This window comes from Hemitrygon akajei, chromosome 21 (genome assembly GCF_048418815.1).
Source record: "Hemitrygon akajei chromosome 21, sHemAka1.3, whole genome shotgun sequence".
In the NCBI taxonomy this organism is placed as follows: Eukaryota; Metazoa; Chordata; class Chondrichthyes; order Myliobatiformes; family Dasyatidae; genus Hemitrygon; species Hemitrygon akajei.
In genome coordinates this window covers 50,980,805-50,997,861 of record NC_133144.1, presented here as the reverse complement: position 1 = coordinate 50,997,861, position 17,057 = coordinate 50,980,805, and the positions used below count along the sequence as shown (strand labels likewise).

Here is a 17,057-nt window from a genome sequence, read left to right as displayed (position 1 = left end):
GAGATGTGGGGTAAAATTTGCTGTAATGAAATTTCAAGACGTATTCAAACCTCTAAGGCATAGGAGCAGAATTAAGCCTTCAGTAATTCTAATCTGCTCCACCATTCCATCATGGCTGATTTATTAACCTTCTCAATCCCATTTTCCTGCCTTCCGCCAGTAACCTTTGATACATTGATTAATTAAGTATCTGCCAACCTCTGCCTTAACTATACCCAGTGACTTGGCCTCCATAGCTGTCAATGGGCAACAAATTCCACAGATTCATCACCCTCCAGCTAAGAAAAATTTTCACATCTATTCTAAATGGCAGTCACTTTTCTGAAGCTGTGTCCTCTGATCCTGAACTCCCCCACTATAGGAAACTTCCCCTCCAAGTCCACTTTATCTTGGCCTTTTAATATTCAATAGGGTTTCAATGAGATTTCCCCCTACACTACCCCCCCCCCATTCTAATATTGCATTTGTCATCTTACCACTGACTTGAACTCCAAATTAGCCTTTAGGGAATCCTGCAGAAGGACTTCCAAGTTCTTTTGCACTACTGATTTTTGAATTCTCTTCCCATTTAGAAAATAGTCCATGCCTTTATTTCTTCTACCAAAGTGCATGTCCATGCGCTTCCCTACATCCTACTTCATGTGTCACCTCTATGCCCATTCTCCCAATCCAAGTCCTTCTGCAGACACACTGCTTCCTCGGCATTTATCTGCTCTTCCACCTATCTAAATTTTAGCCACAAAGCCATTTCTATATCCAAATCATTGACATGTGAAAAGAAGGTATCCCAACACTGACACCTGCAGCAAACCACTAGTTACTGGCAGCCAACCAGAAAAGGCCCTCTTTATTCCTACTCTTTGCCTCCTGGCAGTCAACCAATCTTCTCTTCATGCAAGTTTCTTTCCAAAAGCACCATGGGTTGTTATTAAGCAGACTCATGTGCAACACCTTGTCAAAGGCTTTCTGAGAATCCAAATAAACAACATCGACTGACTCTCCTTTGTCTATCCTGCCTGTCATTCCTTAAACAGACTTGTCAGTCATGATTTCCCATTAAAGAAACCATGTTGACTGGCCTATTTTATCATGTGCCTCCAAGTACCCTGGAATTTCATCCCTAATAGCAGACTTCCAACATCTTTCCAACCACTAGTATCAGGCTAACTGGCCTGTAACTTCCCTTATTCTATCTCCCTTCATTCTTAAAGAGTGGAGTGACATTTGTAGTTTTCCAGTCCCTGGAACCATTCCAGGATCTAGTGATTCTTGAAAGATAATTATTAATGCCTCCACAATCTTTTCTTCAGCTATCTCTTCCAGAACCCTGGGGTGTAGTCCAGCTGGTTCAGGTAACTTATCTAACTTCAGATTTTTCTGTGTCCCAGGCTGCTGCTCCTCATTAATAGCAACAACATTCGCTTCTGCCCCCTGACACACTCTCATGTTTCTGGCACTTTGCTAGTGCTTTCCATGGTGAAGACTACTACGAAATACTTAGTAAGTTTGTCCACCATTCCTTTGTCCCCCATTGCTGCCTCTCTCAACTTTCCAGTGGTCCAAAATCCACTCTCATCTCTTTTACTCTTTATATATATATATATATATATATATATATATTTGAAAACTTATTTTTTATTCTTTTATATTATTGGGGTGTTTACCTTTGTATCCCATCTCTTTATGCTTTTGAGTTGCCTTGTGTTGATTTTTAACAGCTTTCCAATCCTCTACCTACACACTAATTTTTGCTATGTTTTATGCTGTCTTTGACTTCTCTTGTCAACCACGGTTGCCTCATCCCCTCTTTAGAATTCTACTTCATCTTTGGTATGTATCTTCCATGCACCTCCTGAATTGCTCCCAAAAACTCCAGCCATTGCTGTCATCCTATCAGATATCATATGATCTCAGGAGAGCAGTAGATCACAAGAGCCAGTCTACAAAAATGATGGCCTTTTAAATTGAATATTTTTTACATCATTTACTACTGTGACCTGTATTTGCAAGTGTTCTTATTGTTAGTATAGTGATCCAGCAATGAGTTATCATGCTTGAGAGGCAAAGAGTAATATACTCAGATTTTTTTTTAATAATTTAGTGATACAGCACAGAGTAGGCCCTTCTAGCCACAGCGATCAAGCAAACACTTTCAAAAATCAAAGCTTAAATGCCTGGGCAGCATTTGAAATTCTACAACTTTTTAAGATCACGAACATTAAACTGCCAAGTGCTGTTCAGATACGGAACTATTCTGGGGGACACGAGATGCTGCAGATGCTGGAATCTGGAGCTAGAAACAAACTGTTTGAAGAACTCAGTGGGTCAAGCAGCATTTGTGGAGGTAAATGGATGATCAACATTTTGTTTTGAGACCCTGCATCAGGACAATTCTTTTCAGCTGGCACAGGCATGATAGAATGAAAAACCCTCTGATGCAAATGATTCATGGTCACAAACATATCTGTATGTGATTAGAAATGAACAGTCCTCAGGATGATTGTAGATTAGGGTACTATACAGTTTATTCAGCAGTTTCTCTGCATTCTACTCCAGTGTTTATTATAATGCCTAATCACTGGACAATTTACATCAGCCAATTAGCCCATGCGGTATGTCTTTGGACTGTGGGAGGAAACCCATGCAAACCATGGGGAGGATGTTGGAATTGAACTCCAAACTCTGGAATGCCCCAAGTTGTAATAGCATCATGCTAACTGGTACACTAGCATGGCACCCACTACAGCATGGAACAGGGCCTTCAGCCCAATAAATTGCATCTCTCAGCAACCCACCTATTTAACCCTAGCCTAATCACAGGACAATTTACAATGACCAATTAACCTACATCTTTGGACTGTGGGAGGAAACCCACACTGTCACGGGAAGAACGTACAAACTCCTTACAGATAGCACCGCAATTGAACTCTGATTCTCTGAACTAAAGGTGTCATGCTAACTGCAAGGCTACATTGGCTCCCATAAGTTCCAATACTTGAGACACTTTTCAGCGTTGGATTCCCAGTGCCTCTTTCCTTGTTGATATATTTGTTTCTCTGCTAACTTTATATAAAAAGATGCCTATTCCACTGGCACTGATGAGAAGACTAGTGAGTTGTGGTGATGAGAAGGTCCATTTATTAGCAATGATGCTCCTTAGAGTCAGTGCGTCTGTCTTTCCAACCTCCATCATGCTCACCATCAGAGCTGAGCTCAGCAAGGTACACAGGCAAATGAGAAGCTTTAGCAAACAGCCCAGAATAAGCACCAAGGAAAAGAAACCCAGAAAGATCAGACTAGTCCAACTTCCTGACATGTAGATCTGTTGTGTGCCTGGATGGAGGAGGCAGTAGACAAACAGTAGTGGGCAGCTGTTAATGGTACAGGTGTAGTGGACATCCATCACTGAAGTATTTTGGTCTTCACAAATCTTTTGGAGCAAAATGAGATACATACTCTCGAGCATGAGGTTCAGCAACCCATAGATGTAGACAATGGCTTCATCGTTGAACCTGCGAGCACCTAAAGAAGGGAAAATTAGAACAGGACAAAGTTAGAAATTAGGGCAGGAATATTGATAAACTTTTCCTTTCATTAATCAAAACAACATTCTACATTCAAATGAATATCAATTGAGCTACTGGTTGTGATGCTCCCAAATTTAAGAAAGATATTGTGCTTTATTGAGGAAGTGATAATAGATAGAATTTAAGGAGGGAAAGTGTAAAATGTTTGTCCTAGGAAGTGAAATGGGTGACATGCTTCATGAAGCCTAGGGAAGTAACTGAGTTGATGTGAATCTAGGATTCTTAGACACTACAATAAAATATGTAACAGTAGAGTAAAATGCAGAGGAACTGTTGAAAAAACTATATTGTACCCTAATCTACAATTATCCTGAGGACTGTTCACTCTTAATCACATACAGATGTGTTTGTTAAACCATGAATCATTTACATCACAGAGGGTTTTTCATTCTATCATGCCCATGCCAGCTGAAAAAAATTGCCCTGGTGCAGGGTCTTGAACCAAAGTGTCTGGATCATCCCTTTGCCTCCATTGATGCTGCTTGACCCGCTGAGTTCCTCCAATAGTTTGTTTCTAGTTCCAGATTCCAGCATCTGCAGTCTCTCGTGTCCCCCAGAATAATTCTCTATCTGAACAGCACTTGCCAGCTTTTAGTGCATGGCCTTAAGTAGTAGAATTTCAAATGCTGCCCAGGCATTGAAGTTTTGATTTATGAAAGGGAAAAGTGAAGGAACTTGATGTGTTTAACTTTGAAAGGAAGAGGTCTGACGTAAAGCATCCAAAGTAACAGACTGGATGAATAACATGAGATGAAAGTGGACAAGGAGACCCAGTGAGATTGTTTTGCTGTGGACCTGTTGTTGTGGTGGTAGGCAATTTGCAGCAGGTCCAGAGCCTTGCTCAGGTGGGAGTTAATTCTAGACATGACTATTTTACATTTTATCACATTAGATGTGAGTGCTACAATCTGATAAGTCATTGAGGAAGATCACCCTGCTGTCCTTGGGTACTGGTATGTTTAACATCTTTTTGAAGCAGGTGAGACCCACTCACAGCAACAGTGAGAGGTTGAAAATGCCCTTGAACACTCCCATCAGGACGGTTGGCACAGGTTCTCAAACCCTGCCAGGTACACTATCGTGTCCTGATGCTTGGTGAGGGTTCACCCTCTTGAAGGATGTTTCAAGTTGAAACCTTAGATCTGGAACTGAAGCATCAATCATCCATTTCCCTCCACAGATGCTGACTAACCTGTTGATTACCTCCGGCAGTTTGCTTCTTCTACAGCACATGACTATGATGTGTCAGCTGCACTATCCGTTCTAATTTGTATTTTTTTAACAATTCAGTGCATTGCTAGGCCATTTCAAAGGACAAATTATTTTTCGGCAGTTTATTGGGGTTGAGAATAGCTTGCTACCGCTCTGCTTTCTTGGGTTTTGAGGAGGCTGGCGAGACCAACTTTAGAACCAAATTTTTGCACAAGTGGATAAGCAGCTTGAGGGGGTGGATGTTTGGGTGGTCAGTAAGGTAACGCATTCATTCTGCTACTTACACAAGACTTCGGTGTGCCTTCACAACATTGATTTCAGATTCTCAATACCATCCCAAATGCTCCTTCTTCACTTTGAACAGCCATAAGTCTGAGGTTCCCAGGACTTGGGGATATCGTATTTCTTCAAGGATACTATGAGCACATCCTTGAACATGTTCTTCTGTAAATCTGGTAATCTTTTCTCGTGGGATATTTTGGGTTTCAGGAGTCTGGTGCTGAGCATGGGAAAGATATGGTCCTTTCAACAGAGCTGAATGAGTATAGAAAACTCGTAGTTGACTATGTCGCAATACTTTACATGTTTATTCATCTGAGCACAGACTACCTATAGCATGCACCTCAAGGCAATGGAAATACCATCAGCAGTGTCTCTGCAAAATCTTGTAAACTCATTGGACAAGAAGGAAAATCAATGCCCTGTAGAAAGCCAGCATTCCAAACCACACTGCCTCTGTCCAGAATCTTATGAACCCCACCGTTAAGGCAGCAAATTTTCTACCATGAAGGACAAGAATAGACTATCTCAGTCTAATACGTTGCAAGGTCAACATTACTGATTTAATAATGATCACTAAATATATTTTACTGAATTTAAATCCCTCAGCCAGATTGTTATCCAAAACAATGAATTGCTCACTGTGTGGCTTAACTATTGTATTTCTATATGTCATGTTATGAATGGTGAAGCATTTGGGGTTTGAGGGTTTTTTTATATAAACTTTTCCTCACTTTTAACAATAACCTGCATTTTATAATCTAAGAGTTCTGAACACGAGTTGGGAGAGGTGACTGAAAACTAAGATAAGGATTGAAACAAGTTTTTAGTCAACTTTCCATGGAAAGGGTTAGCTGGAATAGACATGAAAGGAAATATCAAAGAATAACGTCACAGATACTGAAGATGGGACTGAGGACTGACAGCCAGTGAGGATGGGTTATAGTGAATGTCAGATCAAAGGCACAGACTCCAGCATTGGGTTAGAGATGTTGTGGAGATAAGACATTAGATTACAAACATATATGCATACAGGCATCCATATCTTTAGCCAGAGGGTGGTAAATCTGTGGAATTTATTGCCACTGATGTCTGGAAACCAAGTCATTGGCCATATTTAAAGCGGAGGTTAATAGGCTCTTGATTAGGAAGAATGTTAAAGGTCACAGGGAAAAGGCAGGAGAATGGGGTTGAAAGGGAGATTAAGTCAACCATGATCAAATAGCAGAGCAGACTCAATGGGCAAATGGCCTAATTAGACCATAGGAGCAGAACTATTCCCAATTACAAATACATTTCTTCTCTCTTGCCACCCCTCCCCACCCCTTGACTGGGTCCCTGAATGATAGTTTGATTGCTCATCCTCGCTATTGTCCCCACCCTCAGCCTCATGGTAGCAACAATCTCTGACCTGTTGGGTATGCTCAAGGGCTCCTCCAGCACCACCACTTATTGGATCCCCCTACCCACCTCACTCGCAGTCACACTCTCTTGACCCTGACCACAGACCAAATTTGAAGTAGTTCCTATTGGGTGTGACTGCCTCCTGAAACAGAGTCTCCAGGTAACTCTCCCACTCCCTTATGCATCGCAGCGTTTGAAGCTCAGATTCCAAGTCATCAGCTTTGAGCCTGAGTTTCTCGAGCAGCAACACTTACTGCAGATGTGGTCATCAGGAACCACAATGGAGTCCACCAGCTCCCCACGTTCTGCTCCTATTTCTGTATTCCCAATTCTGCTCTTACATTTTATCAGATGAGGAAGCAGAACTTGAAACCACAACCTTGCCTCTGTATATATTACTTCATGAATTACTTTGAAGTGATGTATCCAAACTTTCATATATTGTCTACAATACATCGATGACTACACTCTGAGAAATATTTTGGGGTGCTTTGAAAGGGAGATGAAAGATGCCCACTTCTAATACAAATTTTACAAACAAATTCTTCATCACCTCTTACCTGCAAGAACTGAGCACAAAGTAACCATCAGCACCAGGTGACCAATGCTGGAAGAGGCTCTCTTCTTCAGGTTGAATGTTTGCATCAGGGCTAAGCTGGCCATTGGGGTGAACTGCCTGATGAACATGAAGACAGTAGAGTAGGAGGCAGTCACAGCCCACATAATTAAGATGGAATGAAAACTGAAACAAATGGAAGGCAGCAAGAAAATCTCACCACGCTTCAGTAAATAGGGTTCAATCTTCAGCAGCCTGGCTCGTTTTAATAACTGCAGTATTACAATGGTCAGTAGTGCCTATCAAAAGGTAAACACAAATTTATGGAGAATATTGTCATATGAGTGTCTCAGTACATTACAGAAAATAAATTTCTTTAAAGCTGTATACATTGAATTTCCTCCTGGAATGAAACAATGATATTGATATCCTATTCAAAGGCATATGTGATTGTTTCAACATTGACAATGTAATTGAGCACAGGCCTTCCCCAGGTTACAATTGACTGACTTAGGAGCATCCTTAGATGCAAACAAGCCCCCATAATATTATTAAATTCAAAGTCTGACATAAGAAATAGGAGCAGGAGTAGGCCATCTGGCCCGATGAGTCTGCTCTGCCATTGAATAAGGTCATGGCTGATCTGGCCATGGACTCATCTCCACCTACCAGCCTTTTCCCCATGACTCTTAATTCCCCTACCTTGCAAAAATCTATCCAACCCCAACCTTGTCTTAAATATATTTACTGAGATAGCCTCCACTGCTTCATTGGGCAGAGAATTCCATAGATTGACCACTCTTTGGGGAAAAACAGTTCCTCCTCACCTCCAACCTAAGTCTACGCCCCTGAATCTTTTCTGCCTCTATCTTTTCTACCCCTTTCATAATTTTATATGTTTCTATAAGATCTCATTCTTCTGAATTCCAGCAAGTACAGTCCCAGGCAACTCAATCTCTCCTCATAAACTAATCCCCTCATTTCTGGAATCAACCTGATGAACTTCCTCTGCACTGCCTCCAAAGCCAGTATATCCTTCCTCAAGTATGGAGACCAGAACTGCACACGGTACTCCAGGTGCAGCCTCACCAGTACCCTGTACAGGTGCAGCATAATCTCCCTGCTCTTAAATTCAGTCCCTCTAGCAACAAAGGCCAACATTCCACTTGCCTTCTTGATAGACTGCTGCACCTGCAAACCAACCTTTTGTGCTTCATGCACAAGCACTCCCAAGTCCCTCTGCACAGCAGCATGCTGCAATTTTTTTTACCATTTAAATAATAATCTGCTTTTTCATTTTTCCATCCAAATTTGATGACCTCACATTTACCAACATTGTACTCCATATGCCAGACTCTTACCCACTTACTCTCTGCAGGCTCTCTGTATCTTATGCACAATTTGCTTTTCCACTCAATCTAGTATCATCAGCAAACTTAGATACACTACACTTGGTCCTCTCTTCCAAATCCTTAATGTACATTGTGAACAGTTGCAGGCCCAGCACCAACCCCTGCGGCACACCGTTCACCACTGATTGCCAACCAGAGTAATACCCATGTATTCCAACTCTCTGCTTTCTATGAGTTAACCAGTCCTCTCTCCATGCTAATACATCACCCCCTACTCTATGTATCCTTAACTTATGAATCAGTCTTTTCTGCGGCACCTTATCAAACACCTTCTGGAAATCTAAGTAAATAATGACCATCTGTTCCACTCTGTCCACTGGGCTCATTACATCCTCAAAGTACTCTTAAGTACCTATGTTCTTTCATGCAGATGACAGATCCACTTTCCTCTCTTTCATTACACTTTGGAACAAGATGCCTGAGGATTGGATGTGGGTTCTACTTTAACTTCAAAAGCGACATTTGGATATGTACTTGGATGGGAGGAATACCGAGGGCTACAGTCCAGCGACAGGTCAATGAGACTAGTCAGAGTAACAATTTGGCACAGACTAAATGGGCTGAAGGTCCATAAAGCAGTAGTGCTTTATGACTGTTAGTAGTTATTCTTTCTTATCAGTCTTTTGTGTTCTTGATGTCACTCATTACAATAATGCGGTGGTAGGGTTACCATATGGAGATATTTTTATATATATTCTAATTTAGGGACAAAATTGACTTATGGACATTTGTAAAAATGAAACCTGTTTGTTACCCAGGGATGGACTGTACTACACTCTCAGATCTGTCCTCATTATGAAGCCTTAGTTCCTGAATTGTTTTCAAACCACTGTACAGTCTCCATATTGGTTAACAACCGAGCTATCAGCATTTGCTTTGTAGCTGCTGGATCCCAAGAGAAGGATTTTGTAGAATACCAATGAGATGCCTTTCTGGAGCAGCCAGTGGTTGAGCCACAAAGAAATAGTGGATGAAATATAGTGTGGAGAAGTTTTGCTCAAATAAAGGCTAGACTATTTTCTAAACAGGGAGAAAATTCAGAAATCAGAGGTGCAAAGGAACTTGGGAGTCCTTGTACAGGAGTTCCTAAAGGTTAACTTGCAGGTTGAGTCAGTAATAAGGAAGACAAATGCAATGTTAGCATTTATTTCGAGAGGATTAGAATATAAAAGCAAGGATGCAGTGATGAGGCTTTATAAGGCATTGGTCAGACCACAAATGAAGAATTGTGAGCAGTTTTGGGGCTAAGAAAAGATATGTTGGCATTGGAAAGGCTCCAGAGGAAGTTCATGAGATTGACTCTGGGAATGAAAGGTTTAGTGAATGAGGGGTGTTTCATGGCTCTGGGCCTGCACCTGCTGGTGTTTAGGAGAATTAGGTGGATCTCACTGAAACTTCGATCTTATCAAGTATTGAAAGACTTAGAGAAAGAGGAGGGAAAGGATGTTTTCTGTAGTGGGAAAGTCTAGGACGAGATGACACAGCCTCAGAACAGAGGAGTGTCCATTTAAAATATAGATAAGGGCAAATTTCTTTAGCCAGAGGGTAATAATTCTGTGGAATTAATTTCCACAGATGGTTGTGGAAGCCAAGTTACTGACTATATTTAAAACTGATTTTAATAAGTTCTTGACTGGTAAGGGTGTTAAAGGTTACAGGGAGAAGGCAGGAGAATGGGGTTGAGAGGGATAATAAATCAGCCAGGATGGAATGCTGACTCAATGGGCTGAATGACCTAATTCTGCTCCTATGTCTTGAAGTTCTGAGTTTGGAGACAGAGTTGCTCAGACGAGAAACTGCAATGCATTTTGTAGATGGACAGCACAGTTGTATAGTGTTTAGCCTAATGCTTTACAGCATTCAGCTGTAAGATTGGGATTTGATGCCCACTGTTGTCTGTAAGGAGTGTGTACGTTCTTCCCGTTACCGTGTAGGTTTCCTCCAGGTGCTTCAGTTTCCTCCTACATTCCAAAGATGTATGGATTTAGTGAGTGGTAGGCATGCTGCTTTGGCATCAGAATCACAGTGATATTTACAGGCTGCCCAGCACAATCTTTACTGATTTGATTTGTCAGAAAATGTTACATTTCACTGTATGTTTGGATGAGTCAAGCTAATCTTGATCTTTTTATCTTGATCCACCCACTGTGCATCAGTAATGGAGGGTAGGAATGTTTACCGTAATGGATTGGGCACAAGTAAAGTGGATTCCTGTGTCATGGAGGGAGACAAGTATCTGGAATATTGTTGGAGTCCAGTCATTGAAGGACAGTCCCAAAGTTCTTTACAGACAATGCATGTACATTTTAGTACAGAGAAACTACTTGCCAGGCAGGAAACAGCTATTTTACATACAGAGGGCAACATAATAATGAACAGATAACTTGCATGAGTGATGTTGAGTGAAGTGTAAATATTGATTAAGGCAATGAGACGAACTTCCCTAGACTCCAAAATATTGACAATGCAAGATGCTGGAATCTGGAGCAGCAAACAATCTATTGGAGGGACTCAGTAGGTCAGGCAGCGTTTGTGGTGGGGGGAGGGGAATGGACAGGGGTCATTTGGGGTTGAGATCAAGGTCAAGGGTCTTGACTGGAAACGTCAAATGTCAATTTCCCTCCACAAATCCTGCGGGACCACGAAGATCCTCCAGCATCTTATTTTCTCCTTCAAAATATTTTATACTAATCGGGGAAAGCAGACAGGCTCTCAGTTCAACTTCTCTGTCCCGAAAGAGTCCAACGCACACCCTCAATTTTGGGGTTATCAGTAGGACTTTTTAAATGAAATAATTTATTTCATTAGAAGATACATAAAAAATATATTACCACTAACATCAGGTCCTACGCAGTACGACCCACCCTCTGTTAGATTTTGTATTCAACCCTATAGAGTTAAATGTCCAACCATCGGACTCGAATTAAAGATCACGCTAACTCCTCCCACCTCCAAGTTACTTAACTCGAGTGTTCAAGCACGAGATGTCGCGCTTAAAGCAATAGGTTCAAGCCCCGTTGCAGACCGGAATTAGTAATTAAATTACCGTGGATCAAGCGTCATTAAACTCGATATATTAAATACATAGCTGATGATGCTGGGAGTTGTAGTCTCAGTGTGAGGAACTTGTTCCGGCAACAGAGCAAGTCACCCAGCTGCTGGGTTACAAATCCCAGAATGCATGCAGAGACCCAGGTTCACTCACCTGACAGAGGACAATGAAGGCGGGGAAGGTGAAGCGGTACTGGCTGATGAAGATCCTACTGAAGAACTCGAAAAGTGCAGAACAGGCAGTATAGACAACGCAGGCTGACAGCCAGCAGCAGCATTGGAGCCACTTTCGTGAACCCGCTGATCCCGGGACCGCCATCCCAATGAATGGAAGCTGGGGCGGGAAGTCCAACCTGAGTCAAATTAAAAATTAACCACGGGCAATTAAAGTGCGGAGGGAGCCGGCTTGAATTCTCCCCACAGACCTTTATTCCCACAAGAGTTAATGATTTACAGGATATACCCAATGCCCCTGAATATAAATTCAGAAAAATATTCTGTAAATCAAAAATAAAATGTCATGTTCAAAACTGGGCACAGGAAATAGTGGATTATCTTCTTTTATGAGTGTCCTTAAATCAAAATTGAAAGCGGAAATATTTGTTTGGTGTCTTTCAAATTCTCAGGTTTCAAAATGTTTACTTAGTTGAGCAGTCCCTGACACCACTTAAATAGATGGAGTGATTAGATTACAATTAGAAAAAAGCATGGCGGAAGGAAATGATAATACGAACCATAGCAAAGTTTCCCATAGAATGGCAGCGCCAGCGTCTTCTGTTGTGGAAACGATGTGGATTTTTCTGAAGAATGTTTGTGTTTGGGGAGTCAAAGTGGGCACATCAATTAACACTACTTCAATTAACATTAACACTATGGCGGGCTCAGTTTGCAATTGTACTTACTGACTGTTACGCCACTGACGTTTAGGACAGCAATGAAGGTCCTCCATTTCTGGCGGTGTTCGGGGCTTCCTTCATCTTCTCAGTAGCTTCCTCTCGGTTTTCACTAGTGCAAGTCCCGGGTGGAGACTCAGGAATGCCGTCGCACTCAGATGTAGAAGAATTCTTCATTGCTGTTTCCGTATCGATTTTGTTTTACCAGTCAGGGTTGTTAGCCCTGAGCTGGACCGCAAACCTGGAGGACCGGTGGTCTGTCCTCTATTTTGACTTTTCGGCACGGGCGATCCTACCAAGACCCAAAGTATAAAGCCCTGACTCCAGCTAATAAACCTCTCCGGGTCATTGAGGCAAACAAGCCTCCAAACCACGACAAGGTTGTGGTCCTCTTGGAGGAACTTACAATTGTACATCAGAGTAATTTTATAAAATGAACAGCATAGAAACAGGTCATTCTGCACAATCAACCCAGCATCGCTTATTCTCCTTTAAATCTTCTTCCAATCTTCCCTTGCATAAACTCCGGTCACTTCTTCTCTGTGTATACCTGTCAAATTCTTCCATACAATTTGTCTCCTTTAGACAGCAAGTCCCACATTTTCACATTAATTTCAAACATATTAAATTTTTCTCTCTACTCGATTTCTGGGTGTTTGTTTTAAACGGGGTCCTTAAGCCAGATATACTCAAAACGAATAGGAATACCGTGTATTGATTTCAAATTATTGCTTAATTTTAAAAAAAGGAATCAGGTTATAAAATTAAAGGTCCATTTGGTTTGTGCTGGCCAAAAGAGTGATACTCAGCTTAATCCCACCATCCTACATTTGATCTATTGTTCGCATGTTAAGAGCCATAGAGTTCTATGGTATTGAAGTGAGTCCTGCAGCAAACCTTGTTGACCATCTAGATTAATCCCATTAACCTGCCTAAAATCCAGCCCCGCCCACCATGCCTTGTATATTTAATCTAAGCTTTCTTCAGCAATGACTTCCAAATATCAACCATCATCTGTGCAAACAACTTCCCCACCAAATCCTGATTAAAATTCCTTCCTATCACCTTGATGCTCTACCTCTTGTTTTCAAGAGGAAAAGTTTCTAATTATCTACCCCTTCTTCTTCTTCATGTGCCTCGTGCATTACACGCTTGGGTGATCATGGCTCTCCACATCAAATGATCCCTCACAGCGTCAATGATACCTCGCACATTTAGATTTGTTAGTTCTTTCAGTGTCCATATATTTTCTTCTTTGCCTTCCTCTTCCACATTTCCCAGGCATATGGCCTTGTAGTGTAAGGCATTCTATTTCTCCCTTTCTGATGACATGGCCCAGGAAATTAAGTTTCCTCTCATTTAATGTTCTCATTAAAGATCGTTTTGTATGAGCATGTTGGAGTACTGTCTCATTAGTTACCCTATCTCTATATGATATTTTCAGCATTCTTCTAAGAAACCACATTTCTGTTGCTTCTAAGTTTCTTTGGAGTTCTGGTGTTATAGTCCATGTTTTGGAAGCATACAGCAAGATTGACCAGATGTAACATTTTAGTAGCCTAAGCCTTGTTGTCATAGAAATCTATCCTATACCTCCTATAATTTTATGTTTCTCTATCAGGTCATTCTTCAGCCTTCTTTACTCGAGGAAAACAAGCTCAGGCTATCACATTTCACCTCTTTACTGGAATCAGCTCTGCCATGGATGGTCCCAAGCCTGGGTGCAAAGGGAGAAGGGTTAGGCATAGGGCTGGGAATGCCATCCTGAAAAAAAAACAGAACTGCAGAAATGCCAGCAGAAGTTCCAAAGACGTTGTCCTTGGAAGAGGAAGAATCGTAAAATAGGCTACACTTAGGGACAACTTGTGGCCCAGGACTCTGGTGACCTGCTGTTGGCAGCCTATGCCTTAGTAGGAGCAATGGGCTTAAGAATAAAAAGAATAGAATCTTCCAATCCAGGCAACATCCTGGTGAAGGTCCTCCACACTCTCTCCAAAGCAACCACATCCTTCATCACATTGGACCAGATCTCAGTTTCATCTCCACACAGCCACAATTTCTCCATCATTGCAGTATTCTCAAAAATCTACTCTATTTCTGTCTTCTACACTTTGCATCATTCTTGAAATGCAATGACTATAAGTGTTTGCAATATTCAAATTATAGTTGAATTAGTATTGTATAAACTCTATCATCATCTCTGCTCTTACATGCTTTACTTTTGCTAATAATTTATCCTTCAATTTTTAAGGATCTCTTTCATACACTCCAGTCTTCCCATTCTTTCACACCTCTCTGTATTCTCCATTTATTGTGTATTTTCTTGCTTTGTCGAAAATTCAATACTTCCCATATTTTTCGATTTAACTCCACACCAGTTTTCTGTCCAATTGACCAGATCATCATATCTTTTTGTGGCTAAAGCTTTCCTTCTCAAAACCAGATTTTGTACCCTGTGTAAATTTCTTTATCATGTCCTCTTCATTTCAGTCTAAGTTATTCATACTACAAAAGCAAAGGATTGATACAGCTCTTTGTGGAGCCCCAATAGTAATAATCTCCTAGTGGTAAAAACATCCTCATTGTCATCTTTGCTTTGTTTCCTATCACTGAGCCAACTTTTATCTAATCTTCTTTGAATCACATTGAGTTTTAGTTTGTTTTTTCACCTGGACATCTTATCTAATGCCTTGCTAAAATCCACAAAGACTACATCAAATATACTGCACTCATCAACCCTCGAATTTGCATCTTCACCCTTCAAAAAACTGAAGAGCTGGAAATTCTTAGAAAATACATGCCGCATGATCAAGGTGCCTTTCAAAATGAAATTTTATACTGTCCCTCAAATAATTGGTGGTTTGCGGAGGTTAAAGCTAATGATCTATAACTACCCTGTTAATTTTTTCTCATTTTAAATTTCAGGAGTCTCCTTTAAAAGGAGAAAATAAACCAAGTCTGTTCTAACTTTCCTAATAAGTACAAACTTCATAGTTTAGCTCCTTATTTTCTTTTTATCTTTAAATATTTAGTTTTAAATATTTTTATTTTACATCTTTATTAAACATCTTTATTTTAAATATTTTGCCAGCACCCGTCATCTATTGTAAATGAATAAGAATATGGTGTTAATTGGTCATTATAAATCGTCCTAAGGTTAAGCTGGTTCCTAAGGTTGTCATAGCTGGGGTGGTAGTGGGGATAAGCTCCCACTACTTATAAAGTACTTCAAATGGCATGCGTCTCTAACAGCCTCTGACAACCAAGTCCAATTCTTGGTCTTCACATGTGGCTCGGCAGAACTGTCTCTACTGACAAGAGACTGGGCAGAGGCAGACCACTGGTGCCTCAAAACCAGTTGCTTCTGGCAGGGAGGCTCATCAACCTTGGATGGCAGCCCGTCTAGGAGAAAGAAAACTCTAATTTAAAACCTCCGCTGCTTTGCGGCCATACCCACCCATGGCAAAGGCTTCGGGAGTAAAACCCAGAGGAAGAAATCTGGAGCCAGGCAGTTTGATGTTGTTTACTTCACTCTGGCAACCTCTGCGATGACACTGGTGCCAAGCTGATTCGATGCTTGCCCTTCCCTTGGACTACATCAGTGATGTGAGTAGAGGGAATCGCTGCATGGGCAACAGCTGGTTCTTCAAATCTTCCCGCCCAGGCTTGTGCCCTGGAGAGGACACAGTCCACCAGAGGCGCAAACCCACGATCCCTTGGGTTCGATGGCTGCCTACTACTATGATTAAGCAATGGTTAAATAGGTGGGTTGCTGGGCAGTGCAGCTCATTGGGCTGGAAGGCCCTGTTCTGTGCTGTATCTCTAAATAAACTGTACACGTCACATTGTGATATCTAAATTTAACTCACAAGAAATCAGCCACTAACTGTAACGCACACTGTTGATAAGTATGTGTGCCTGTTAAGGCTGAATTGAGAATCCAGCATCCGAAGAAAGCATAGCCAACATGTCCAGCTCCAATTATTAAAGAAAACCTTTACAAACAAAAGAGAATTTCTTCTTAAATCAATCACCCATATGCTGGCCAGTACCAAGAGATTCATTTTTGTCTGACAAATTAATTTCATGGAACATTTCAGGTCTTGGCCCAAAATGTCAGCTCTTTGTTCCTCTTCATTGATGCTGCCTGATCTGCTGAGTTCCTCCTGCATTTTATGTGTGTTTTCATCATAGATACTTTTGCCAGCATGTGTCAGAGCTGTCAGGCCGAGATCTGGTGAAGTAGGTTGTTTTTTAGACTCTGGAAATGGAACTGCCAATTTTCAACAATCCATTAAATTTACGCTAACTGACCTTCTTTATTCATCACGTTCAAAGTCCCAACACTCAGCCAAATATAAAAAGCCATATAAGGAAATTAAAAATGAAATGCAGATGTGTATAAGTTGGTAACTGCCAAGTCCTAAATTCTTGGGGGAAAAAAAAGTTTTCAGTTAGGTGAAGAGACAAGAAAAGCTAAGTAAGATCATTTTGCTTGGACCAGAAGGCATTTTGTTTTAAAAGGTGTTCAAAATTAAGTGAAGAAACTACTTCCAGTCTGGCTTGGTAACTAAAAAGCACATGTTTAATAATTGGTACAAAAAGATTTACTTCTGCATACGACATTATCAAAAAGGAATTGGATAAATTTATAAAAAGGAAA

The 17,057-nt window shown here is 41.0% G+C and overlaps 1 protein-coding gene across 1 annotated transcript; it reads right to left on the bottom strand.

Moving 5' to 3' along the window:
* Positions 1-2,069: 2,069 nt before the first annotated feature.
* Positions 2,070-12,976, bottom strand: LOC140714298 (solute carrier family 35 member D3). The gene is made up of 4 exons (XM_073025397.1): positions 12,404-12,976; positions 11,656-11,854; positions 7,043-7,337; positions 2,070-3,522 (listed from the first exon to the last, which is right to left on the bottom strand). Exons 1-4 carry the CDS (start codon positions 12,448-12,450, stop codon positions 3,008-3,010), a joined length of 1,056 nt encoding a protein of 351 aa, XP_072881498.1. The 5' UTR covers positions 12,451-12,976; the 3' UTR covers positions 2,070-3,007.
* Positions 12,977-17,057: the final 4,081 nt, after the last annotated feature.